The following is a 26,616-nucleotide window of genomic DNA, read 5'->3' as shown; positions in this document are numbered from 1 at the left end:
GTGCATCCCACTTGTCACCCTTATAATTCATTTCTTTGGACTGAAAATTTGTCATGTGTGATCCTGCATGACCCTGAAATAATTTTAATTTCTAGTGGAACTTGTAAGGAAAACCTTTTTCTTAGTGTTCTCCATCTCCATCTGCACGAACTTTGACTCTCGCAATTTCTTCTGCCTTTTCAGCCACTCATTATCTATTTAGTAAGGAGGTTGTTGAAGAGCATTTCAATGTCATCCTCAAAATCAAGAACCTGTATGCTACCACTTTCTCCTGCTATCAGCAAGGGTCATGTGAACTTTTTTTCTCGCAGTCAGGCTTCAGAAACATCAACTTCTTATTTTCCTTTTTTCTCCCTGTTAAGAAACAATGAAGATTAACAACACTGTTTTTCTTTGGCGAAGAACTGCTGTAAAGAGTGCCTGTTTACAAATTATACATGATAATAACGCTCTACTTATTTTATGATAAATAGATTCAGAACATAATGTTCAGTTATTGACTTTTCTTCTAATTGTGACTGGGAAGGAGATTCATGTTTTAGCCTGAACTCAATTCTTAGATGTTTTGTAACAATCTTGCCTTGCATGGAAAAGTCTTAGAGTCAATCCCTTGATCAACACTTGGGACCAGGAAATCTCCAGCACTGAAAAACCTGGAAAAAATACCTTGCAGAAATCCTTGATTGATTGATTGAGTGAATGAATGAGTGAGTGAGTGATAGATTTCCATTGTTTTGTCACTCCTAGTGACCACATTGATTTTTTTTTCATGACAATCTATCCTTAATGTAGTCTTTCAAGTTTTCCAGCAATACACTCAACTGCCTTGTTGCTGGTCGTTCTCTTCTCTTTCACCTTTTCCAGTATTAGAGCATTTTCCAGAGAGCTAGGTCTTCATATAAAATAGGATCATTTGATTCTGGTCACTTCTTTTTGATGACCCATTTATTTCTTTTGTTGTCTGTCTGCAGTATTCTCATGAGTTTTCTCCATCTCCAAAGTTCAAAAGCATCAATACTTTGCCTAACCTGATTCTTCAATTCCAATCTTTGCTTCTGTAATATGTCACAGGGAATACCAAGACTTGGACAGTTTTAATTTCCATAGGTATAAAAACATCATGGCATTTAAAGGTTTTTGGTGTTTTTTTTAAGTTTTTGGGGCTTTCTGAGATTGATCGTTTGCTTGAAGATGTTTCATTATTGGGCTACGCAATATCTTCTGTACTAGAAATAATTGGAGTTTGCTCTCTGTTTATAATCAGTAGCATGCCCTACCAGTGCTGGTGAGGATTTTTTTTCTTGGTAGTTCCATCATTAAGCTGTTTATTGCTTGATTTATTTGTCTGGGTTGATAGTTCCTTAATTTGGGTATTGTTTAGTCTTTGATTGTTTCTCTGGTGTTAATCTTGATATTAATTTCTACCTATCTGGGTGTTGATTGCTGGTGAGAAGTTCTGGTCTTTTTCTTTCCTTTTTAGCTTTTTTATTGTCTCTTTCGGTGTGTAAATGTTGTTTATTTCTATATGCCTCTTGATGGCTGATTTTTTTCTGAGTGCCAAGGTTACAGGAATTCCTTATGATTTTTGGATTTAGCTGGGTTTAGGATGCTCACAGTTTCCCAGTTGAAACTATGGTTAAGTTTGTCAATGTGTTGTGAGATTAAGGAGTTTTCATTATATCTTCTGGTTTCTAATTGATATTTAAAGATGTACTCTGTTAGTCTTCTGCTTGTATTCCTACACAGTGTCTTGTCGTGCATAGTGCTAAAAAGATTTAAAGACCTTCATGGCTGATCTGCCAAGTGCTAATCTGCAGCATAATCCATTTGTTCCTTTACTATTGATGATTGATCCTCAAAAACAAAAGCTATCAATTACTGTGACATCTTCATTGCCAATTCTAAGGCTGGTTGTTGTCATTAGTTTGGTCTTTTTTATATTTTGATCCCATTTTTTTGAGATTCAGATTGTAGATGGATCCACCCATAACTATGAGTGACCCCTTATATTTTTATTTATCATCTATCAATCTTACATCCCTATCTTCTTCCCTACCAATACAAACAAATATTTAAATGATGTCCTAATGGGCACTTGATGAGTAACAATTGTAAAATAAGTGAGGGGACAATCATGCCAGATAGATCTGTCCTACTATTGCTTTGTTTCAGTTTCATATAACATATATGTTTTCTAATGCAGTGTTATAAAGACCAATATTTTTAAAAAACGTTTATGGATTTTTGAATTGCATTATTGAACAGCAACAATGAACATTATATGAAAAAAATACAAAAACACAAAAATTGGTAAATGAAATAGAAGCACATAAACAACTAGCTATAACCAAGAGCTGAAAAGCTGTGCAAATAAAATGTTTTTCACTTGTTTGCAAAAACCAAGTGAGATTTGAGTAGTCCATGTAGCTCTGAGGAAAGGGAATTCCAGAGGTTCCAGAAGGCATTGCTGAGAACACTGGTCCGCTCTCCATAAACCTCAGGAAAAAAAGCAGGTAGCTTAAACCGGACCTTTTTAGACATCCAAATGGAATCAACAGATTCTATCTGTGAAGACATTGCCTGACATATCCCTGAAACATATAGGGATTTAAAGATAATAACCTGCATTTTGATACTCCCTTCAATAACCTAGCCATTACATTCTCCATCAGCAATAGCTTCTGGGTTGTCTCCAAAGAGAGCCCCATGTACAGTCTATTTCAGTTCTCTGTCTGAGTACTGAATTCAGGTCTAAAGTGAGTCATAAATAGTGTCACAAATGAAGCTGGGTGAAGGCCAATTGTCACAATTTATACCTGCTGTTTTTAATGGGATCCAAGAATTGAGGAGAATCATTGCCCCCAAGTTTTGAGCCATCAGGTTCAGGAGAAATGAGATTCTCACTGAGAATAACTACTAGGATTGATGTTATTGAGTTGCCTAGTTTCATTTAATTATGTTGTAAATTAATACACCATATTGTTTCAGTGCAGTGACACTTGCAAAGTCTAGCTGTTTATTAATAACCCACAACTCCAAATTGATAGGATCTAGATTTGATTTAATCTAGATCCTTAAAGCCTCCAGACACTGGTTCAAGATTTGACAAATTGATGGTGCTTAGGTAAAATTTTGGTTTATCGTTGCCGGGCAAAACTATAGAAAAAGCAGTTCCATTGCCATATAGGATCCCCGAGGAAACATATTATAATGTGATTTCCAGTGGTCAGGCATGTCTCTTCCCTTTTCTGAATTGACATATATTCCAGAAACATGTAACATAAAGTCTGTTAGTCATCAACAAGGAAAAGGAGGAATAGGATGAGACACATCAAAATGCTGTGTTTCATAGCTCCTTCCAGCTATTTCCTGACAGTAATTCTGGTAATTATCAGTAATTCCTGAACAGTAGATGTGGCAGAGAGCTTAGCCCCGAAGGAATTTTAAAGAGTCATTGTGGGCCATTATTTCTCTTCAAATCCAAAGCATCTTCCCAGCAATCAGTTAATAACCACATAATAGTACTTGTTAGTAATAAAAAAGAAAAGATAAGAAGTCTTTGTAGAACATCTTTCCAAATCATCTCAACTATTCATTAGACATTTTGCTTTAGGGGGTCAACGATTTTATTTCACTCGATGTATCTCCTGTATAATTTTCAGTCCTCCTGTCCACTTTTAAGCACTTAACCTTGCTTTGTCGAAATTAAGTGTTGGAATATATCACACGCAGGCTGAAATTTCTAAAAACATATAAGGAAACAATTTAGAAAGTTAACTGTACTTTGAATAATTTAACGAGAAAAGGACTGGGTTTTTTTTTTTTTTAAAAAAAGCTCCAGTCTATGTGTGAAATACTTCTGAGAAATTTCAGAGGCACTCCCTCCTTCCACTTACTTTCCTATTGCTAGTTCTGTGTGGCTCAAAACCATCCTTGAAAGACTGAGGAACTTTCCAGTGAGTCCGCAATCATAACGTCCGATGAATTTTTCTGTGCTGAATTGCAAAAAATACACAATGTGATATAGGTTGTCCTCAACTTAAAACTTTTCATCTCATTTGAAGTTACAACAGCACTGAGAATAATGGCTTGCAACCAGGGGTGGGCTTCAAAAATGTTAGCAAGGGGTTCTCTGCCCGGTTGCTTGGTGGGCGTGGCCATGGTGGGCATGGCCATGTCAGCCTCCTGCACCATGGGGGGGGGAGTTTTTGCCCTCCCCCGGCTCCAAAGGCTTTTCTCGAACCTCTGGGAGGGCAAAAACGGCCTTCCTAGGTTCCAGGGGAGGCCAGAAATGGCCCAGCCTTCCCGAATTTCTGGTAGGCCTGTTTTTCGCACTCCCCGAGCATCTGTGCATGCCCTGCACTTACCTGCATCCAAAACAGGCCATGTGGGGACTCCTGGGAGGAGTGGGGTGGACAGGGCCAGCCAGGAGTGGGATTTGGGGATTCTCCAAACTGCACAGAATCTTAGCTAGAGGTTCCCCCAAACCCCTGCGAACCCCCAGTAGTCCACCCTTGCTTGCAACCGATCCTCTCACTTTATAACCATTGCAGCATACCCACAATCATATGATCAATATTCAGGCACTTGGCATCTGACATATATTTATGAGAACCGCAGCATTCCAGAATCATCTGATGGCCATTTGTGACCTTCCCATCTGACTTTGGACAAGCAAAGTCAATGGGGAAAGCCAAACTTGCTTAACAGTCTCAAATTTAACTTAACAAAGTTGTTAAGCAAATTTGCCCCCCCCCCCCGCCCCAATTGACTTTGTTTGTCAATGCTTGATTTAACAATGGAAATTCTGGTCTCAATTTAGGTTGTAAATTAAGGACTTTCATTCCGTCAGCACAAAGTAGATTCAAACTAAGCAGGTTTATACTTTTTGGCAGCCTCAGCTCTTGCTAGCTGTCCCTAAGGAGTGGGAACTCAGTCACATGTGTAATCTTGTTCTTGTGCTGTCCTGCTCAGGCATGCACACATCACAGTTAAAGATCTTTAAAAATCTTTATTGAGCTGTCCATGCCCTGTTATTCAGTCCCTAGCAATTCTACACTAGCCAAAACCCACACCCTCTTCTGGTTCCGCCAGAGGCTCTGGGAAGCCGACAAGAAGACTGGATTAAATTATTGAATATAGTCAGTGACTAGAATGACCACACACAGCAAGGCAAGAGTCCAAGGCTAGGAGTAATCCACAAGGCAAGGCACAAAGTTAAGGCATCCATCTAAGGTCCAAACATGAGTCCGAAGGCAAGAAATACAGGAAGTAGGATCATGAAGCAAAACACATTGTTCAAGCAACATCCTTCTCTTTAGGCAGGCTTAAATAGTTAACACTAGTACAGTTCCTCACAATGGATGAGGCTGCCTCCTCATGAGTTACCTGGCCAACTGGTGTTGTTCCTGTCACCTCTCAGCCCTGCATGACCATGGATCTGGGGAAGGGTTGATGCCACCTCCTCATCCTCACTGACTACTGGCAGCTGTTTTCACTCCCTGCCTGGAGCCCCCAGGCTAACTTGTTGCAGTTGTAATTCCCTTTGCTCGAGTTCAGCCAGCTACAGTTGCCCCATTGAGTCGGAGCCCTCTTCTCCCTAGTCTGCTACTCCAACAACCTCCAGGCTCGCTGCCCTGTCTTCCCCAGAGGTGCTGTGGACCGACTTCTCCTCCTCCTCCAAACAGAGAGGAGACTGGTGGCATATCCATTACACTGCTTCACAATTACAATTCATATTGTTTAATAAGCAGCATGACTCTCATTTTGGAAGGTGCTTTTATGGAATCTTATTACAGTGCTTAAATATTTTTTTCTCAATAATAAACTTTTCATTCCCCTCTTCCCTCCCCCTGCTGTTTCCGAGTTTGTCACCATTAGTTGAAATTATTTCCTTAATTTAGATTTGGAGTAAACAAATAAAGTACTTTCTAATCCGTCATGTTATTGAGCATAGCTTACTTTCAAAGCTTTGTAGTTTAGAATCTCTTGTGTTTTTTAAAGTTTTAGTATATAGTAAGTCTTCCTGTCAACATTGGCCTTTTGTCTTGCTATGGAATTTGAAACTCAAAGCATGAAGGTCCAAAATGTAGAGCGAGCATGGGATATCAGTGAAAAAACAATGACTAGGTTATATGTAGTACCAGACTCTGTTGTTACAACCTCAAACCCTCACAGTTTCAACTTTAAGCTGTTTACCGTGGACTTCACTCCCTTTTTAAAAGGTCCGTAAAGGGGGCATGCATAAGCGCACCAGCGTGCCTACCGTCCTTGTCCTACTCTTCCCATTTATTCATATCCATTTCCTGTATTCATAATTATGTTTATACTTATATCTGTTATCTTATACATGTTTGACAAACAAACAAACAAACAAACAAATGTAATAAACATAATCATTGTAATCAGCCAGTTTTTGAGCTTTTGTGCTTTCATATTCTTTAAAATAGCAGGAATATCCAGTATGCTATGGTGATTGTTGAGATCCACATTCTAGTCCACAGAAACTCACTGGATGGTTTTAGTTCTCTTCTGCCTTTCACTCCAACCCATTTATTTATTTAGTGTATGGCATATCATATATGGGCTAGCAATAGATATTAGCATTACTCCCAGTGGTGGGATTCAATTTTTTTAACAACCGATTCTGTGGGCGTGGCTTAGTTGGGGGTGTGGCTTGGTGGTCATGTGACTGGGTGGGCGTGGCTAGCTGGTCATGTGACCGGTGGGCATGGCTATCTGCATAGGGACTATAGAGGGCTGAAAAAAGTCATTTCTTACTGGTCCTCGCACTTTTGACCGGTCCTCGCACTTATGACCATCCTCACATTTATGCCCGTTGCGGCATTCTTAACAACCGTGTCACTCATTTCACAACTGCTTCTCTTCATTATGGTGACAAGATAGGGCAAAAACATAAAATGTGAGGACAGTCGTAAGTTCGAGGACTGGTCAAAAGTGCGAGGACCAGTCAAAAATAACTTTTTCAGCCCTCTGAGTAGTCCATATGCATAAAAGGATACAGCAATAGAGAGGGATGAAGGAAGGGAAGGGAAATTAGAGTAGGAGTGAGGGTAAGAGAGGGAGGAAGAGAGGAGGAGAAGGAGAAAGGAGGAGGAAGTAGGGAGGAGAAGAAGAAGGGGAGGAAGAGAAAGTAAGAAGGAAAGAAAAGAGAGAGGTGGTAGGTTTGAGGAGAAAGATTGCTGTACAATAAAAAAGATGAAAGGGAAGAAAGCCAACCCCAAACAAATATAAAGATATTAAGATAAAGAATGAATTGTTAAACTTTAAAGAATAAAAGAGAACAAATACGAATAAATAACAATAATTAGAAACACACATACAAACATACAATATATTTTCTTTGAACAGAGTATTTGGCCGGTTCACAAATTTAAACAGTGTTTAGTCATTTCAATTAAATTTACAATTTCTGTATTTCCTTTTTGCCATCATCTATTTTTGTAAAAAACCAATATTACCCTTCATCTTCATCTCTAATCTTAATCAAATTCAATTTTTCCCTTCTATTCTATATTATACCCCTTCCCATTGTCATCTATTTTTATATCCATCCTCACATTGGTTAATTATGTAATATTACAGTTGTTTAATATAAATTCAACATTTTAATATAAATCAATTAGTTATATAACTACCTTTTTTGTATATTAATCAATATGAACATGAATATTCCAATTATTTCCATGCAATCCAATTTCTTACAAATCAATTAATTATATTTACCAATAATAATAAACCAAATAATTTTCCCCATATATTCCTCCAAACCACAACTTAATCATTTCTGCTTTCAACACAATATACAATTAATAGTATCTCAATTATTACAATTCCCTAGTTAAATAGAGCTTTTTTTCTTTTATGTTTTAAAATCTTGAAGTCTCTTCTTTTCCCCTAAATTTCCCATTGTTTGCACCTACCTTTTTTGGTGAGGAAAAAGAAAAGAAATCTGCCTGCCTAATTTTCCAATGTGCAAAGCCAACAGCCTGCTTTACTTTCTGTTTCGTTTTTCAGTATAGCTAGGGGAAAAAAATCAGCACTCTTTGCAAGCAAGCAGCAGAGCCCTGAGCAAAACAGCTGAGAGCAAATCAGCTGAGAGTCGGGAGCCGATCTAAGCAAGGGCTAATTAGCCTATGCTGAAGCTCCGCGGACCAATAAAATTACAAAAAAACACCGAACCCTTTGTTAAATTGCTGGCTCGCCCGCCCCTCGCCCACCACTATTTATTGGCAATAAATAGTGGTGTGGAGGGGCGGGGCAAGGGGCGGGGTGAGCCAGCAATTTAACAAAGGGTTCGGCCAAACCCCCTAGAACTGGCAGAATCCCACCACTGATTACTCCGATATTAATACAACACAATAAAATACAAATGTTAAAAAGATCTATGTTTAAATACCAATGTCTAGGTCATCTAATCATTGAAGTGCAGCATTGTTTATATTTTTAAAAAATCAGATACTGGACCAATATATGCCCTCAGCTTACATCCGATCATGATGTGATGTACAGTTTGACATAGGATCCAGCTATCACACTGAGGGGAGGATACTGTGCTCCATTTATACAGTGTGTCCTGACAGACGCTGTGCGAGATGCAAATGCTATTCAGGATGGTCCATTGCTGACGTGGTAGTTCAAATCCCGGAAGCTTTTTTGTGGGGTCATTTATATGTCTTCCTATCTCTGGGCATTCACAACCCATTTGGTTTTTCATTGGGAATTGATATTAAAGTTGTTGGGCAAATATTGTGCAAGTGCCAATGGGAGCTTCCTGGATTTGAGTCTTCTGACTGATAAATGAGGAAGGTCGGCATGCTCTGACAGGAATGAGTTCAAATCACTCCAACCCAACTCATAGGGTTATTGTTGTGATAAAATGAAGAGAGATCCAGATATAATCCACCTTAAACTCCAGGAAAAAAAAGATGATTATAAATCTAACAAATCATGAAAATAAGGTCAGTGGCTTAATGAAAGATTATATTTACTGTAAGTCTTCTTGTTGAACTGAAAAAGCATCAGAATGTACATTACTTAAAAAGCTGTACATTGAAGCTGAATCATGTTTCTTTGACTATGACAGGTACCTCAGTCCTTCAGGTGACAGCTACAGATGCAGATGATCCCACTTATGGAAATAGTGCCCGGGTAGTTTATAGTATTCTTCAGGGACAACCATATTTCTCTGTTGATCCTAAAACAGGTAAGTTGTATTTTTTTCCCCATTATGCCTTCATTGGTTACATGAACAATATTATATTAGGGTGGATGATAATGATGATTGCATCAGCATTATCATCTCTGTTTTTAACATACTACTGTAATTACCGCACAAAACATTACAAGTGCATATTGCACAGACACTTTGAGCAACTTTAGGAATTCCTCCTTTTTATGTCCCAAAATTTTCCTTGCTATATATGGGTAAAAAAGAGTGGGAATCTGACCGAACTATTCACCTATATGTCTTTATAACTCATTTAGAGGATAACAATATTCATTTGAAAGGCAGACTGTTTTCTAATTTGCTTTTGAAATTAGATGGTTAGATTCAATAAAAAGACTTTACTAAGAACAGGAAAAAAATCAAATTAAATCCAGAGCCACTTTCCTTTTTTATAAAGTCTGGTAATAGAAGAGCATTTAGATGGTATCAGTGATAAACTGCAGTTATACATATTTGGGGTATCGGTGTGATTGAATGCACAAGCACACAGATGTGCAGTTATTATTTTCAATGGATGCTATAATAAAAGGTGACTGTATAAGCGAGATGCTGTTCTGACTCAAACATATATTTCACTTTTTGGCTATAAAATAGTCCCTTGACTGAAACATTGCTCTTTTGTGGCACTGATTTCAAAACTTGTGCCCTGTCAGATTTAGAAGTTCTGATTAATTATGGACATTTTGTGTGGTTAAAAATCTGGCATTTCTCTTTTCATTCTAAAATATGAAAGTATAATATCAATGCAATGCTAGGATTATAGTTTGATTAGTCATTAGAAGGCCGTTTAAAATTAAGCAACTATAACTTAGTTTTGACAAATGAGTGCTTTTAAAATTATATGTCACATTATATGTCACAACTAAGAACGTACCACGGGCACGTTCTTAGTTCTAAGAACGTGCCCGTGGTATTTAATGTGCAATGAAGTACTTGCTAAATTTTGCTTGTAGTCAGTACTCATTCCATCTTGAATTTTGGGGGGATGGAAACACCCAATCCATTTCTTGAGAAATTTCATGTAAATCCTTCAAGCAAGTTGCACTCAAAATAATGAGTCATATGGAAATAGAGGGAATAGGTTTCACTGCAGAGAAATTGTCCTTTGTATTATTTAATCTATGGTTGTAATTCTGGGTACTCTTGGACCAGCTACTGAATAAAGATCATAATTCTGGGTGGTAGGAGCCTATCCCTTTAAACAAATGAGTGAAATAACCATCCAATATCTCTTCAAAGATAAGTATTGCTCACTAAAACTTGGGAGAATAGTGTTCTATTAACACAAAACAAAGGAAAGGAAGGGAAATAAGAATGTGATTTGGAAATACAATGTTCAATTAAACTCTAGCCTTATGATGATAGCCTCCACTGAGTAATCTAAAATGTATTATTATCCATGATTGATTTCTACTTTGTAATGTTAAGAGGAGGTCATATTAAGAAATCAAAGTTCATCTTCTTGGTTATACTTTTTTACAGTGTGGACATACGTTCCTAAGTGAGCATTTGGCTTCACTTAAGTTAAAGTGTATTGATAATTCTGTCAGTGATTATTTCACAGTTTCTCTATAAATATTATGTCCTTGAGTGGGAATTTTTCCTCTCTCTGTGTGATATATCTACAGGTATATATTTGCCCATTATTGATGTTGCTGCACTTATTTTAGTCCACGAAATTCACCTAAAATTCAACTGGGTAAAAAACAATCTCATAATATTTTCATATTTTTTTCTCCAGTTTTTAAACACTGTTTTTCTTTATTACCATCATTTTTTTTTCTTTTCTCCTACCACCTTTTGATGTTGTCATCCCTTAGCTTTAACATTCTATCTGATTTGCTTTTATCAAAACAAATAATATGCATTTATAGTTAAGACTGCTAGCCCCATCTCCATTTCTTTGAAAACATATTGATACCATTGTGAGTTACCAGAAAGTATTATTCATGAACGGTATAAGTTAGATCAACATGTTGCTGCAGGGTTTGAAAATTGTTGAATGTTCATTTGGCAAATGTGATGCAGGAAATACCTTCAAGGATTTCTCAAGGTAGCAATTGCTGCTACCTTTGAACAAAAATTCCAGGTAACATACCAGCTTTGATTCTCACTTAGGTATAAATGGAACACAACTTCCTCCTGGGGGGGGGGGAATACTTCCCAATTTACAAAAGCATATAATTTACAAAGTTAAATTCATAAAATTTAACAAAAGGATATAATTAATAAAACAATCAATAGTGAAATGCTTTATGATATCTCACTTGCTCTAACTTGTTATTGATATATATCATGCAATACTAAAGACAACAGAACATTCCATACATTTGTGCTTCCATGAAACTTTGCCTTTTTAAATAAACACATGAAATTTACTTAGATGCAAGTAGCAACAAATAAATATGTCTTTTAGCTCCTTTCTTAGGAGAATAACCAGGATAACTTGCACCAGTTCGGGTTTCATGAGAAACACAAAAGAGTTATGGAATCCTTGATTCTCTTGGACCTTGTTTATTTGCAGGCATTTTATTACCTACAAGTCGTCCTTGATTTACAACCACAATTGAGCCCAACATTTCTGTTGCTAACTGAGACATTTGTGAAGTGAGTTTTGCCCCATTTTATGACCTGCCTGGCCACAGGTGTTAAGTCAGTTGCCAAGCATCTGAATTTTGATCATGTGCCCATGGGGATGCTGCACTGGTCATAAGTCTGAAAAACTTCAGTTTTGTCTGAAAAAGTAATAAATCTGAAAAAGTCATTTTTTTCAGTGCCGTTGCAACTTTGAATGGTTACCAAATGAACTGTTTTAAGTCAAGGACTATCTGTACTAGGTTATGTCATCAGTACAAGTAAGTGTGGGGTTTACTCCATGCTTACATAGTTTGTCCTGCCATTGTTGGTGAGGCTATAGTTTTCTCCTAGGTATTTCCTTGATTAGGATATTGTTTTCTGCTTGTTTGTTTGTCTGGTGTTAATCTCTGCTTATCTAGGTATAGACATCTGGAAAGAATGAGTTCCGGTCTTTTGCTTTACTTTTTAGCATTTTTATTGTCTTTTTTGAATGGTGTGTAAATGTAGTTTATCTCTATTTGTCTATTAATTGCTGATTTGTCTGAATATCAGGCTTCTAGGAATTCAGTGTTTTTGGATTTAGCTTGGCCCAGAATACTCACAGTTTCAATTGAAACTGTAGCTGAATCTATCCATGTGTTACCAAGTTAAAAAGCTTTTGTTGTCTCTTCTGAATGCTATTTGGTGTTTATGGATGTGCTTTGCTAGTCTTTCGCATGTCTGTCCTACATAGTGTTAGAGATAACTCCTGATCTTTTTATTCTTGAGTTATTAGGTATTTTAGTATACTTTAAAAGAGAAAAATACAAAACTTTATTTTTTTATGTTTTATAAATTTTATTTTAGAATATACATCAATATCAATAGATGAACAGTAAGGCTTCTGGGTATCATTCATTTGGATACAAGTAATAATTGCAATATTAATATTTGTTACTATAATCATATTTATGTAATTATAATGTTATTATACATATTTATATTAAAATATAGGCTTTCATTATTTAGTTGTTCAGTATTTTAGAACTCCATTCTAATGACAATAACAATATCATTAAAACATACATAGTGACACCATCTTTCAACATCTAATCTTTATATCTAGCTGCTGCTTTTAGTATATTTTATAGAAATATGCATAATAATATTCCCCCTATTTCTTGTTTCTGCCTCTGTTCTAGCTCCTAATTGAGCCAATTTTGTGTTATAAAGCATTTCCTCTATCCATCATCTCTTGCCCATTTAAATATTTCAATTCTTATTCGTTTTTTAACTTGCCTCCCAAACTCCTCCCTTGGGTCTTTATCTCTGTCTACTCCTTTCCTGCCTGATCCAAATATTCCTTCCATCTCTATTATCTTTTGCTGCCAAGCCTCCAGAGGGTCTGCCCAAGTCCCCATCTTCTTTTCAAGAGTATATTTCTGTTTATCCAATACAATTTTTTTGGTCTTTTAGTATGTATGCTCCCTGAATTATTTCATGTCTTTATTGCCTTCTCCTTCTTATCTTCTTGTTTTATTTGTTGATTTATCTGTCCTATCTTTTCCCCTGGTCTTTCCATTATCTCCTCTATTTCCTGGGCTTTTTGATCATTATTCATTATCCCTTGTTGAACATTTCCTAACTTTCCATCTATGTTATTCACTAGATTCTTTATTTTGCTGCAATTCCTTATAGTCATATCATGAATGCTTTGGAACATTGACACCATTTCTTTATGCAATCCACTTATATCCCCCTGATGGAACATCTTGTCTTATTTTGATAGGTCCAAATATTGCTCAGTAGTCTGTCAATAGTCTATCACTGCTGCAATCCAATTATTTGTAAGCTCAGAAAGTCAATCTAAAAACCGTTTGCTCAATCCTGACATTGCTCCTCAGGGAATACAGTAATTATAGTTCATGTCCCACAATTAGTCAATTAGTTCTATTTGGATAGTCCAGGAAGATTTCCAAATGTCTCTTTAAATCCACTCTTTGAGTTCAATCATAACAAAATGAGATCCACTTTGTTTAAATATCTCCCATGTTCTCACCATTGGAGCTCCGGTAGTCATGAGATGGATAAGTATAAAGCTGTAGATAGCACAGCAGTACTCCAGGTGTTATATATTTCCCCTTTCTCCTCTATTTTATCAGTATTTTTCCCAGGATTGTAGGAATATGTGTATTCCATTCACCAGTAGGTGGCACTTTCAGTTTAACTTTCAAGGTTGCACAAAATCTGACAAGTTCTGTTAATATTTATCCAAACTAATAATCAAAATTCAAACAAGTATTTCCAGCATTTTAAAATGCCTTATTGCCAATAAGAATTAGAAATCCAATCTTTCTATGTTTTTAAAAGTGTTGTGCTCTCCTCTTAGAATCTTTTCTTTTGGGTCAGTGATTTTCTCTGTGTAATTATTTGCCGCTTAAACAAACTTTTCAAAGAATCTCTTTTCTAGGATTTATTTTCTTTAGGGTAAATTCTAGGTAAAAGAGATCACCCAGTTCCAGTCACTGTTCATCCACACCACTCCAGCACATTCTTTGTTTCTTTGGCTGTCCCAGCTTTGTGGCAGCCATAATAGCTGCCTCTCCTCTTCATTGGATGAAAGGGAATTAGCTCTGGTTCCAGCAGGAGAGCTGCCTCTCTCTGCAACCTGCAGGGCACCTCTCCACTCTTCATCACTCCTACAGGTTGACTTAGTTTAGCCTCTTATGAAACCCTCCAATGAAGGAATTTGGTACTAGATCACAGAGCCCCGCTCTTCGTGTCCAACAGGGCCACAACATCAACCAGAAGTCCCAGAAAAATACAAAACTTTAAACTGGGGCTTTCCTGTGTTCTCTGTGTCAAATATCAGAAATTATTTCTGAAGTGTGTGTGTGAGAGGGAGAGATACCACTCTTCTAGAAAATGTTTCCCAACCTGAGTATTTTTCTGATTTGTGAACTTCAACTCTCCAAATTTCCAAACCACCATGGCTTTGCTGATAATTCTAGGACTGAAATCCACACATCTAGAAGTTTTTCACATTTAAAAGCACTATTGTAAAAGAAAGTTTTGTTTCAAATTTCCTCCTTTCCCATATTCAAAATATCATGTATAATTTTTCTATCATCAGAATTCCAAGATAGAGGAAGTTGATTGGTTTGAATACATAACCAAATCATTAGAAACTCTAGATGTAACAAACTAAATATAGAATAATAGAATCAGAAGGAACCTAAGAGATCATCAAATCCACTCCTTGCACACTGCAGGATTCCCTACACCATCCCCAATTAGTTACTATCCAGCTTCTATTTGAAAACTTCCATTGAAGTGAAAGAAACCACTCCATGTGATTACCTATTCCAATGATTGACACTCTTATGATCAAAAAGTTCTGCCTAATGTCTAATCTGTATTGACATGTTTGAAGTTTCATTTCATTAGTTCTAGTCTTACAATAAAATAAGTCTCAGCTTCATAATGTGACAGACCTTCAGATGTTTGAAAACAGTTATCATGTCCCCACGTTCCCTTCTCTTCTGCAAGATAAGCATACATAAATTTTTAATTGTTTCTCATAGGACTTAATTTCCAATTCTTTCATCATCCTGGTAGCCCTTCTTGGACTTATTCCAGTTTATTAATGGCTTTTTAAAAATGGGGTATGTAGAACTGAAAACAACAGTCCAAGTAAGGGCTGACCAAGGCAAAGAAGACTAGGAAAATTACTTCCAGTGATCTAAACTATGCCCTCGTGATGCCTCTCAGGAGGTTATTGTTCTTTACAATTGCTTACACATTGGATCATACTGACCTTGTGATCCATCCCCAAGTACTCTTGAGCCAGATTTCCCAGATTGTGTACATTATTTTTCATCTTTGTTATCCAGATGCATGGGTTTTTTTTTATTTAAATATTTCTGTTGAATGTCATTCTATTTGTTTTCTCTGTCCATTCTGGTCTGTGTAAATCTGTTGAATAGTTCCCTCTCCTTCCAGCTTTGTATCATGTGTAAATTTGATAAGTATTCTCTCGATTCCCTCATTCACATACTGTACATATAAACATTGAATAGCACCAGGCGCAGGACCATTTTACTGTGCCTCACTTGAAATATCTCTCCAGATAGATTTGATGCTCATTAGAACTACTTTTTGAGTACAGTTTTTGAATCAACTGTGGGTGCCCTTAAAGGTTAAAATATCAAATCCATACTTGACCATTTGTTAATAAAGATGTTATGATAAACTTCCATCAGCAACTTTTCTGAAGTCATGATATACTAGATCAATGATATTTACCTGACCTACCAGGCAGTTAATTCTATCACAAAAGGAGATCAAGATAGCCTGCCAGGATTTCTTCTTCATAAATCCATGCTGGATCCTTTTAATTAACAAATTCAGAAAACTGAACAAGGCAAAGAATGGAATAACAAGAGATGTTCTTGTTGGCTGTCTCTACTCCTAATGCTTCAAGGGGTCAATAGCAACTAAAAGACAAAGAGTCATTCTGTAGCTGCATTTCAAACATAATATTTCCCTAAATCTTAAGAATTTAAGGAGTGACCAAACTAGTGAGGCCAGAAATTTGGTCTGGAAGAAAGCTATTTTTTTTTTCAATGGACAGAATGTAAGTAGCCCATAATGACTCATTTTCTCTTCTGGATTATTTATCATGAAAAACAGAGCTATGACCTTTCATCTAACAGAGGGGAAAGATACATACCTAATAGGATTTATACACAGAAACACATGCACACTCACACACACACATGTAAAATTTACATAAGTATTTACTTGTGGGATAGAGAAGAGTTTAGAACATGGGTGAATGGAACATTGTGATGTAGTCTGTCCCTGATCTATTAGCATCCAGTGATGGAATATAAGAAAGAAAAGGTTTAGTTTTTACTGTGATATCACGTTGCCCATTTCAATGTTTTTTCCATGGTTGGATGTAATGCAAAACAAAATATTCAGGAAAGAGAAACCATTTAAGGGAAGAAACCTTTGTAGAAATCAGTGCTTTAAGAAGTGCATGGCTGTTCACCTGTACCCATTAAGGTAGCAATTGTAACAATAAGATGAAAGGAATCTGGAAAGAGTGCAAATACAAGTCAGATAAATTAATCAAAGGAAGATAAATTAAGGGTAAGAACAGCAAACCAATACAAAAATTAGGAAGATAAATGGCAAAATGAATAGTTTGATTCACAGCAAGGCAGAAATAAAATTTGAAATAGTCTTGACTAATTATGAAAATAGAATGAGAGTAGCAAAATGATATTTAATAGAGACAAATGAAAGAGTCTTCATCTAGAGAACATAAGTCAAATGCTAAGATACCTGACCTGGTAACACTATTTGTGTAAAAGTTCTTGGAATGATTATTGCTTTTCAAACTGAGTTTGTGTGATATGCAGCAGTGTGATATGGCTGCAAAAAAACCCCAAACACCTCTAATACAGTTTTACGCTACAATAACTAGGATATAGTTTTCAAATCATAACAAAGCAGTTTCCACTTTATTCTGCATTGGTGAGATCCAACTTCAGTTACGGTGTCCAGTTGTATACACTGTTCCTTAAGGATGCAAGGGTCAGGGAAAAGGCTATTGAAGTTGAGCAAGGGATTAGAAAATTATATGAGCAATTGTTGAAGAAATTAGTGTGTTTAGCCTTGAAAAAGGAAGACCGAGAGATTTAGTAGTACTTTTCAAATATCTGAAGAAAAGTTGCACAGAAGATTCACTTATTCAAATTAATGGATCTACAGTTGTTCATTGTATAAAAATGATACCTTCCTAATACTAAGTGAAGATGGATAATGGAATTGATTATTCAGAGAGAAGGTCAGCTCTCCTTCATCAATGAGTTGAAATAACGGTAAACATTGTGCCTTATGTGCTTTAATTTGGAATACTCCAACAACTAGGGGATTAGATTCAGTGAACCAAAGAGTCCCCAGTCTTTCTTCATTAAAAAAAAATGTGATACTGTCAAAGACACTGAACCAGTTCAATATTGGAGGTAAACCTCCATGAAGAATTTTGAATTAATGATAAGGCTAAATAGATATTAAGTAAACCAGATGTTTGCTTTTAGCAAAAGTTGTAGAATAGACTTTCTTAACATTAATTTTTTATCAAATGCAGGAAGACTTGGTGGACCTTTGTGACCTATTGTTGTCTGAAAGTTCCTTTTTCACTTTGGCAATTTTTCTGGAGGAATAATTATAAACCTGTTCTCATTTAAGTTGGCAGCCATCAGTTTCAGCCTGAGTATAATTGTTCCCTGCTGTTTGTTAAGTGCTTTGCACTTTGAGTCCCTTCCTTTTAAAGGTGGGTTATATTTAACATTCATTGAGCTGGGGAGGGAGGGGGAGATTATTCTTCAATGATATTATTGATTAGCTTGATAGTTCTTTTCACAGATTGACATCTAATATTTATTCAAGCATTGGCAAAATTAATTCCAAGTAATATCACATTTCCAGAAAAGAGATAACAACTACAATAGATTAAAAAGGGAGATTTTTATCCTTAATAGTTTTCTTGATAATACAGAAGTCCTTTTAAAGAAGACATACTGTACATAGACAAACTGAAGAGCTGAAACTATGGTTAATGGATAAAGAACTTGAAAAATAAATTTGGAACTTTGATGTTATATGCAGTATGTTGAGAGCAGCAAGAATACTTTATGCACAGAAATGGAAGAATACTTTGATTCTCACAAAGGACCAATGGCTGCAAAAATTGATGGTGTTAGAGATGGTGAAATTAACTGTTTTGGTTCAGCCAAATTTATCTAATTTGTTTTATTTCTATTTTAAATTTTGTATTGATATGTTTTATTTCATGGCTGTTCACCGCCCTGAGTCCTTCGGGAGTAGGGCGGTATACAAATCTAATAAACAAACAAACAAACAATAAACAAAGAAAAGAATACAATTCACAAGAATCTATTTCAATTCATTCCTGAACGGTTTGATCTCTTAAGCATATGCTTGTGATGCTTATAGCCCTTACCAATGTTGTTCTGCTTTCCCAAATCTTAACTTTGTCAGAAGAAAGAGAAAGTAGTTAAGATGACAGTGAAAGGTGTATTCTCCAGTTCCCAGCCAAGTGTTCATTCCCGGTGGCAAAATGATTGAGTTAGCATTAGGTTTAGATTGAAAATGTTCATTGTCAATCATGTTTTCAAGACAATGAACTTTCTTTCTTTTCTTGTATTTCTATCTCTTGTCCTCAACTGCTGGTGCTTTGGGGACAGGAGATTTGAGATTTGTGATATGAAGCTTTGTTTTATTTCTTTTTTTTTATTCATAAATCATGATCCAAATGATTATAGCATTATAGATGCAGAAAACTCTGTATTAAACTCTGTATTAAGAGTATTAGTGGCTAAGCTTGAATACTTTACGCTTTCAGTATTTTTCCTTACTAAGTATTCTCCATAATGTTACTTTTAAAGTTTCTACCTCCATTTCTTTAAAACAAAAATACAGATATGAGGATTCTTCCCATTTTTCTCTACTTGGGCAATATTGAAAGTTTTTTTTTTTTTTAATATTTTCTCAACAATTCATAAAATGTTCCCATGCCTAATTTTAATAACATATCTATTCATTTTAGTGCCTCGAAAAGATAGACGAAAGCATTGGGTAAGATAACCAAATGCAGCTCTAAAGAGATTATTCACTCATTCCTAAGCTTTTAATGCAATTCAGATTTGATCAAGCAGCTTTTGCAAAGTTCTGCTATCCGTATATTCAACTCATGCTGGCAAGGAAGGCTATTTGGATAAATCCTGTTGTCATATAAAACTCTTTTATTTTTCCTTAAACCCTTCCGATATATTTTATTTATAAGTAAAAGTTGATGTCAATCCCACTCCCCACCCCAAAGAGCAAAACCATTAATCACATTTTTATTTACTTCAACAACCTGTATTATAATATAACAAAAATACATTAAAACAGTTTAGACTGAGAAATATGATAACTTAGTATATGTTGGAGATGACCAAATATTAGAGTTTTATCAAATCTCTCCCTCCCTCCCTCCCTTTGGGTCAGTCTTGATTCCTGACAACTCCCTAGACAAGTGCCTGCATTTTTATTGGCAAGATTTTGCAAGTGGTTTGCCTTTGTGTTTTCCCAGGGCTAAGAAGAGTGACTGGCCCCCAAACACCCAGCTGGCTTTGGGTTAAGGTGGAACTACAACTCACAGTCTCCCAGTTTCTAGCCCATGCCTCAACCACTGCATCAACTGGATCTTATTAAATCTATTTTCAGAATTATTCAGAATGAAAGAATTAAGAGATGCTTTTCCTTGGGATACAACAATGGTTAGAATAATCAGCTTTATCAGTATTTGCAATGATCTGGCCAGATAGAAGATGGTCACCTCGTCTGGTGTTTCTACAAATCAAACCTAGTATGATTGGTAAGCATGGCAAGTTATGATTTCTTAATGTAGAATGACAAAAATCATTGAGTCAATGTTAGCACAAGGTAACTACAAGTTCAAACAATGAAATTGATTTCATTGCCTAAACTTGTAGTTACTTTGTGCTAACATTCATTCAGTGGCTTTTGTCATTCTACACTAGGAAATAATAACTCACCATATTTTAGTAGCTATTGTTTGGATTAATTTGTTCAATTCATAGCCTTAGACCAAATAATAAAGAAAAGAGAAGAATATACTTTCAATTATTATATAGTTATAAAGCAGGGCAAAAAGAAAAAGAACTAAAATGCCTATCAAGGAATAGAATATTTATTTTGCTGGGTCAACATTTGACCTGATCTTATAACAGTCTCATAACAGAATTTGGCTATTGCCCAGGATGTAGAATCATACATATCAGCCAGCAGTGTGATAATCACATTAATTTTGTTATCTATTTTACATACTGCACAAAAATAGCACCCTCTAAATGGTTAAGAGTAAAAGTAATACTAAATAAACTAGCTGGCTCCAAAGTTAGACTTCATTAAATAGTACTGTGACTGAAGATAAAAGCATTGGTGGTTTCTAGGTTCTGGAATATTCTTCATAGATAGGTTTGCCTAGCAACATCTTTGCCTTTCATTTTCTCCTACCTTAAATGATACTTGAAATCCTTATTTTCATCAGTTTTAAGTTTTGAAAGAATTTAACAGGACTGGAGGATTGTAAAGTTTGCAATCCAAGTATATAAATTAATTTAAGTGGTTGTTTTTCCCTATTAACTGCACAACAGCTGTGGTCTTGGCCAGAGCCCCAGTTTAGAAATTATTTGTGAGTGCTACACTTGCTGAATTATGATGAACCTGACAAGATACATATTAACACAAATATCGCAGTAACTTAGGTAAAATAATTCTGCTTAAAATCTGGCAAAATTGTGATTAAGGTCTGCGCATGACAGTATGTTCCCTGTTACAAACGGTTGCAGATAAAAGACATACAAAAATGTATTTTGGGGCAAAGCCTCTGGTCTGGATCCCTAGAGAAGGGATGACTATCCATGAGTCCATCTCAAAGTAGTATCTGTGTACCAACAATATATCCATCCTCAGTACAGTCTAGAGTACATGTACTAATACAGACATGTCTGAATTACATTTTTATTGCTCTCTTAGATCATGCTTTGGTAATGTTTTGTGATTAGTTTAAAAAGAACAACTATTATAGCTGACCTTATTCACACATGCCCTCCCCAATTAATACAGTGTCTCTTACACTTCTGTGCACTCATCCTTCACCCATGTGGCAACTTTTTTTTTAATTAAGTCAATGGGGAATTGGGCAGAAAGTTTAAATTTGATGTTGCAGAATGGAAGAGGGAGGAAGGGAGAAAAGGAAGGAAGGAAGGAAGGAAGGAAGGAAGGAAGGAAGGAAGGAAGGAAGGAAGGAAGGAAGGATTTCCAATGTTCCCTGTCAGATAACCAAAAGGAAACTCAGTGGGGAAGCTGGCAGGAACTCAAAAGTTGCTCCTGCTACCTCTGTTTTTTGCCTACCAATGGGCCATTCTGTTTCTCTGTTTATAAAAGGAAATATCTCTGAAATAACCCAAATGGATGTGGATTGTCTGCTATGATATATTACTATATAAGAATAATATATAATATATAAACACATTAATTTAGGATTTGATCAGGATTTCAGATGAGAAATGAAATGTATTCCATATCCACCAAAGGATTAAATATATTAGAGATTTAGGTATTTCATTTATCTAAATTTGTGGTTAATAAACTGCCAATCTGACTAATAGAAATTGTTAAAATTAAGAGTGATTTGCAAAATTACATTGATGGAATAGTTAGTTATAGATGCCTGATTATAATGAATATTGACTAGTAAGACCTTTGCTACAATTTAAGTAGTCAGGGGCTAATTGTATTTTGGGATCCATGATGTTTTAGAGCATTATTCTCTATGAACCAGTTATAGGAATTAATTGCTTCATTGGCTCCTAACAAGGCTTTGGGTGAATATATGATTCTTGCAGTAATATAAAAATTATTTCAGTGGTTGGCATTTCTGCTAGCTCAACAGTTTTCTTACATTAATGGAAAAGAAATATATTCAAGAATATTGCAGGTTATGTAAAACACTACTTATATACAAAACGAAAAAAGAAAAAGAAAAACTAATGACCTGAGGATGAATAACACATTACCGTTCTGATATTTCTACTGAACCTTATGCAAAAATATCAGATAAATTGAAAGACTGAATTTGTTTAAACCTAGCAAATAAATCGCATGTAACATTTGTTAATCTGGCTGCTACTTTTGATATAATAAATTGTAATACACCCCCACCCCCTTTCTTAGCTTTTTAAATTGTCAATGGGTTTTAGTTTGAATGTTTTAAATTTTGGGCCAAAGTCATGTAATTCTTTTAAAAAATGTAAATTTTGTATTGGTATGTGTTTTAGTTCTGGCTGTGCACCGCCCTGAGTCCACTAGGAGAAGGGCGGTATACAAATTGAATAAAATAAAATAAATACATAAATAAATAAATATTAGATAAACACAGTGAATACTGAGACAGATAAGTATCTACTGAATTTATTGTAGCAATTACTCTAATCCATCTGCTAGAGATGGGGTAGGGTAGCTTACAGACATAAAATCAACAAAATGAGTAAAACAAGCATGTGTATATTCTTTAGTCTATTATTTTTATTTGCTTTAAATTAGTTTTGCCTCCTGACAACTGTTTTACTAAATCCTTGCAGTTTTCTCAGCAACTTTTTTCACAACTATTTTGCCTTCCTAAGGCTGAGAATGTGTGGCTGGCACAAGGTCGCCCAGTTGGATTTATGCTTAAGGCAGGACTAAAAGGCACAGTATTCTGGCTAGTAGTTTGATTCTTTAACCATCAAACTGTTTCTCTTATTAGATGTGATGGTATCATGCAGTACATAGGAGATTAGCAGGCTGGGCTAGAAGGCAAGGTTAAATGTATCATCAGCTTGAAATCATTGTGCAGCCACAAGAGATCCAATCCCAGCCTCCTGTGAATTTCGTTGACTCTTATGTGCCTGACACAACATTCACCTTGACCTATGCTGATAAGATGGTTCTTCTCTCTGTATAAAAGCTGAGTTGAAAAGAAAGTTGAAAAAGTCAGAACATGATCACAATGAGAAATTATGCTGATAACAAAATTATAATTTGGGAAAACCTAAAATGTTAAAATTGTCTATTGGGGAAGCCATCCTAGTACAACATAGCATAGAAATATCTAGCAGGCAGGATGCTTAATGAAACATTGGTTTGGAAGGTTAGAGAGTTAGGGCAATTTTGATTGTTTAGATTAGTAACAAGGAGACAGATTAGTAAACTGAATGTTAAAACTATTTTGTAGGAAACTCATTCCACCAATGTTGTTTGGAGCAGAGTTTGGGGAGGGGAGTGCCCCCAAAAGAAGGTTTTTAGGAGTTGTATAAAATTGGTTTTGCAAAATACTTACTGCCCATCTTCTGTGGCTTGCACTGGCCTACTTTTATTTAAAATCCATAAAGGACTTTTGGGGTATTTGATATTCATTCCTCTTGAGGCCAAACTGATTTTCTTCAGACAAAATATATTTAAAATTAATTATGGATCAGAGTGAAAGCGTAAATTCAAGTGTACAGTCATTTGTTTTACTGTAATCCTATCCCTTTCTCTGCTTAAATTCTGAATAATTATGCTGCTATGCTTTTCCCCTAATATGCTGAACTTTATACTCATTGTTGTACTTATTACCGGAGTTGACAGCTAGTACTTCCATTAAATGGGGATTTTGAATTTATTTTAAGAGTTTTGTCTTTCAGATCTTTTTTTGGCATGTTCAAATATTGATAGATGACTGAGTAATGTACATGTCCCTGGTACCTTTTAAAGATGCTACTGAGCTATGATGGACATTAATCCTTCTAGTTTATTTTTGAGATATAGCCTTCTAAAGTTGTTGCCAGAAATGTAAAATGATTATATTTCATTATTAAAGGGTTTTATTTTTCATTATACATTTTACCGCTATTGCCTAGATGATGAAAATTATGATTGATTGTTGTCTTGAGATTGCCCTAAAATAAAATTTTTATTCTCCTTCTAGAAAGGATTTTTTTTTTTGATAATTAATTAAAATGAAACTGCAGCAAAAACAATTACTTTTGCAAGAATAATTTAAAGGAAGCAATCGCTGTTATCTCTTCCATTAAATAAGCTCTATAAAGCTAAAATGATTTCTTCTCTGATTCTGTTGGTAATACTGTTTACATTTAAGTATTTTCAATATATCAATGGATTGGATTCTCACCTCAATACAAGGTATCTCTCACAACCAGCTCGCCCACCCACCCTGGCTCTATGTTGTCCTATTTAGGCACATTTTTGAGTCTGGGCACATGCACAGAAGGCTGGGTGCGTGCATGGAGGTGCTGAGTGCACCCTCACATTTTTGGCGCTGGGTGGACCGGTAGGTAAATTATGTGAATCCCGCCTCTGCTCACAATGAAGATCCAGGAAGCCTCTCTTTACTGAACATTGTTTAACTAGGGCAGAGAAAGCCTTTACCTTCTACTTTATGAAACAAAGATTCTGAGTCAATAATATTTGATGTTTCTTCTATATTATTTGTTTCTCCTGGAAACAAGTCACCTTGTTATTTTAAATGTGAGTTAAAGATGTTGGCAGCAAAATGGATTAATATCATTAAAAGTGGGGTTTAATTTGAGCAAGGTTTAGTGTTATAAAGTTTCATTATAGCCATATTCTGCATTTCCCTTATACTTCTGTTAAAGAAAAGTGATTGTATCATTCATTATGAGAACATTCCCTACTCCTGAACCCATATTAGAAATGGAAATAGCATCATCTACTGTTGTGAAGATACATAGAAAATACTAGGAGGGAAGGCATGATCAATTATTTGAGTATTGAAGTCTTACATACATTGATTAATTGCATCTAGGTTTTAAAAATGAATTGGTTGATTATTTTTTATGTGAGAAGAAATGAAGAAATTAGTTATATATTACAAATGCATGTAACAGATATTGCCTAAACATTCTGTTTTGGGGCATGCTATTTGAATATTAGTAATATTTAATTCTGGACAAATCAATGAATTATTTCGATTGTTAGGTTTGTATTGATCTATTAATAAATCAGTAGACAGAATTCATAGATTTTTAGCTTCGTCAGCTAAGGCTTCTATCCAAGAGTTCTCTTAAACAAATTTGTTTGTTTGTTTGTTTGTTTGTTTGTTTGTTTATTTATTTATTTATTTATTTTTCATATTTCTATGCCACCCACTCTCCGAGGACTCTGGGCGGCTTACACCAAAGACAGTATACTAAATAGCATGTTGCCCCCAACAATCTGGGTCCTCATTTTACCCACCTCAGAAGGATGGAAGGCTGAGTCAACTTGAGCCGGTGAGATTTGATCCGCTGATCTGCTGAACTAGCAGTCAGCTGAAGTAGCTGCAGTACTGCACTATAACCACTGCACCACCTCGGCTCATTTGGCTGTTTAAGTTAGTAGCAGATATTTCTATGGGGATGCTCCCATTTAATTTCTATTTAGTATATTATAATACGTTTTAAATGGGGCTATCCTTAAAAGCCACTTTGGACTTTTAACCATGTAGGATTGAATTATCAAATATCTGAGTTGTAAAATCAGAGTTGTGTTATTTAGAATTATCTTACCTGGTCTACAAAAAGAGTGTTCTTATTTCTTTGCCATCTTCTATTAGCTATGGATTTTCTGTAGACCAAATATTGGCATCTGCTATTGTTTATTGTTTATTCTTTAAATTCAATATAATAATACATAATACTTGTACTGTACACTATAAAACAGATAACTTATAGAACAGGATAAGGAATCCTATGTGCTGATACTTCCTATGCTGTATCTTACTGATGGTCTATACTTTATTAGTACAGTATACTGGCAGATTATAAATTTCTTTTAAATAATATTTTCAATAGCCTATTCCCCAGGAAAAGTATATTTGGAAATACTTAGGAACTTTTGTTCCTTTAATAAAACTTTCCCATAACAGTTGACACAAAGGTTTTAATCTTCTTCTGTCAAATCATTAGTACAGGTAGTTCTTTTCCTTTTTTCCCCAATCTGGTTATTTTCAGTCAGGACTCATCTATTGCATTAATTTTTTTAATTTATATTTATACCATACATTCCCAACAAATTCCTGATAGTTTTGATCTAAAAATGTGGTTAAGATTCCACATTATTTTCCATAATTTAAAAGCAACAAACATTTTGGTTTCATTAAAGAT

At 35.5% G+C, this 26,616-nt stretch overlaps 1 protein-coding gene across 8 annotated transcripts in view; it reads left to right on the top strand.

Annotated features, from left to right (window-relative positions):
- CDH18 (cadherin 18) overlaps positions 1 to 26,616 on the top strand; it is a 656,995-nt gene that overhangs the window by 528,625 nt on the left and 101,754 nt on the right. For all 8 annotated transcript variants that reach the window (XM_087890242.1, XM_087890248.1, XM_087890243.1 and 5 more), the window contains one exon: positions 9,107 to 9,226. In XM_087890242.1, the coding sequence (XP_087746368.1) occupies positions 9,107 to 9,226 (120 nt within the window). The remainder of the gene's footprint in view (positions 1 to 9,106; positions 9,227 to 26,616) is intronic.

This window comes from Pantherophis guttatus, chromosome 3 (assembly GCF_059756535.1).
Source record: "Pantherophis guttatus breed Tessera chromosome 3, ASM5975653v1, whole genome shotgun sequence".
NCBI lineage: Eukaryota > Metazoa > Chordata > Lepidosauria > Squamata > Colubridae > Pantherophis > Pantherophis guttatus.
The sequence above is the reverse complement of the archived record's forward strand: the minus strand, read 5'-3'. Positions and strand labels throughout refer to the sequence as shown.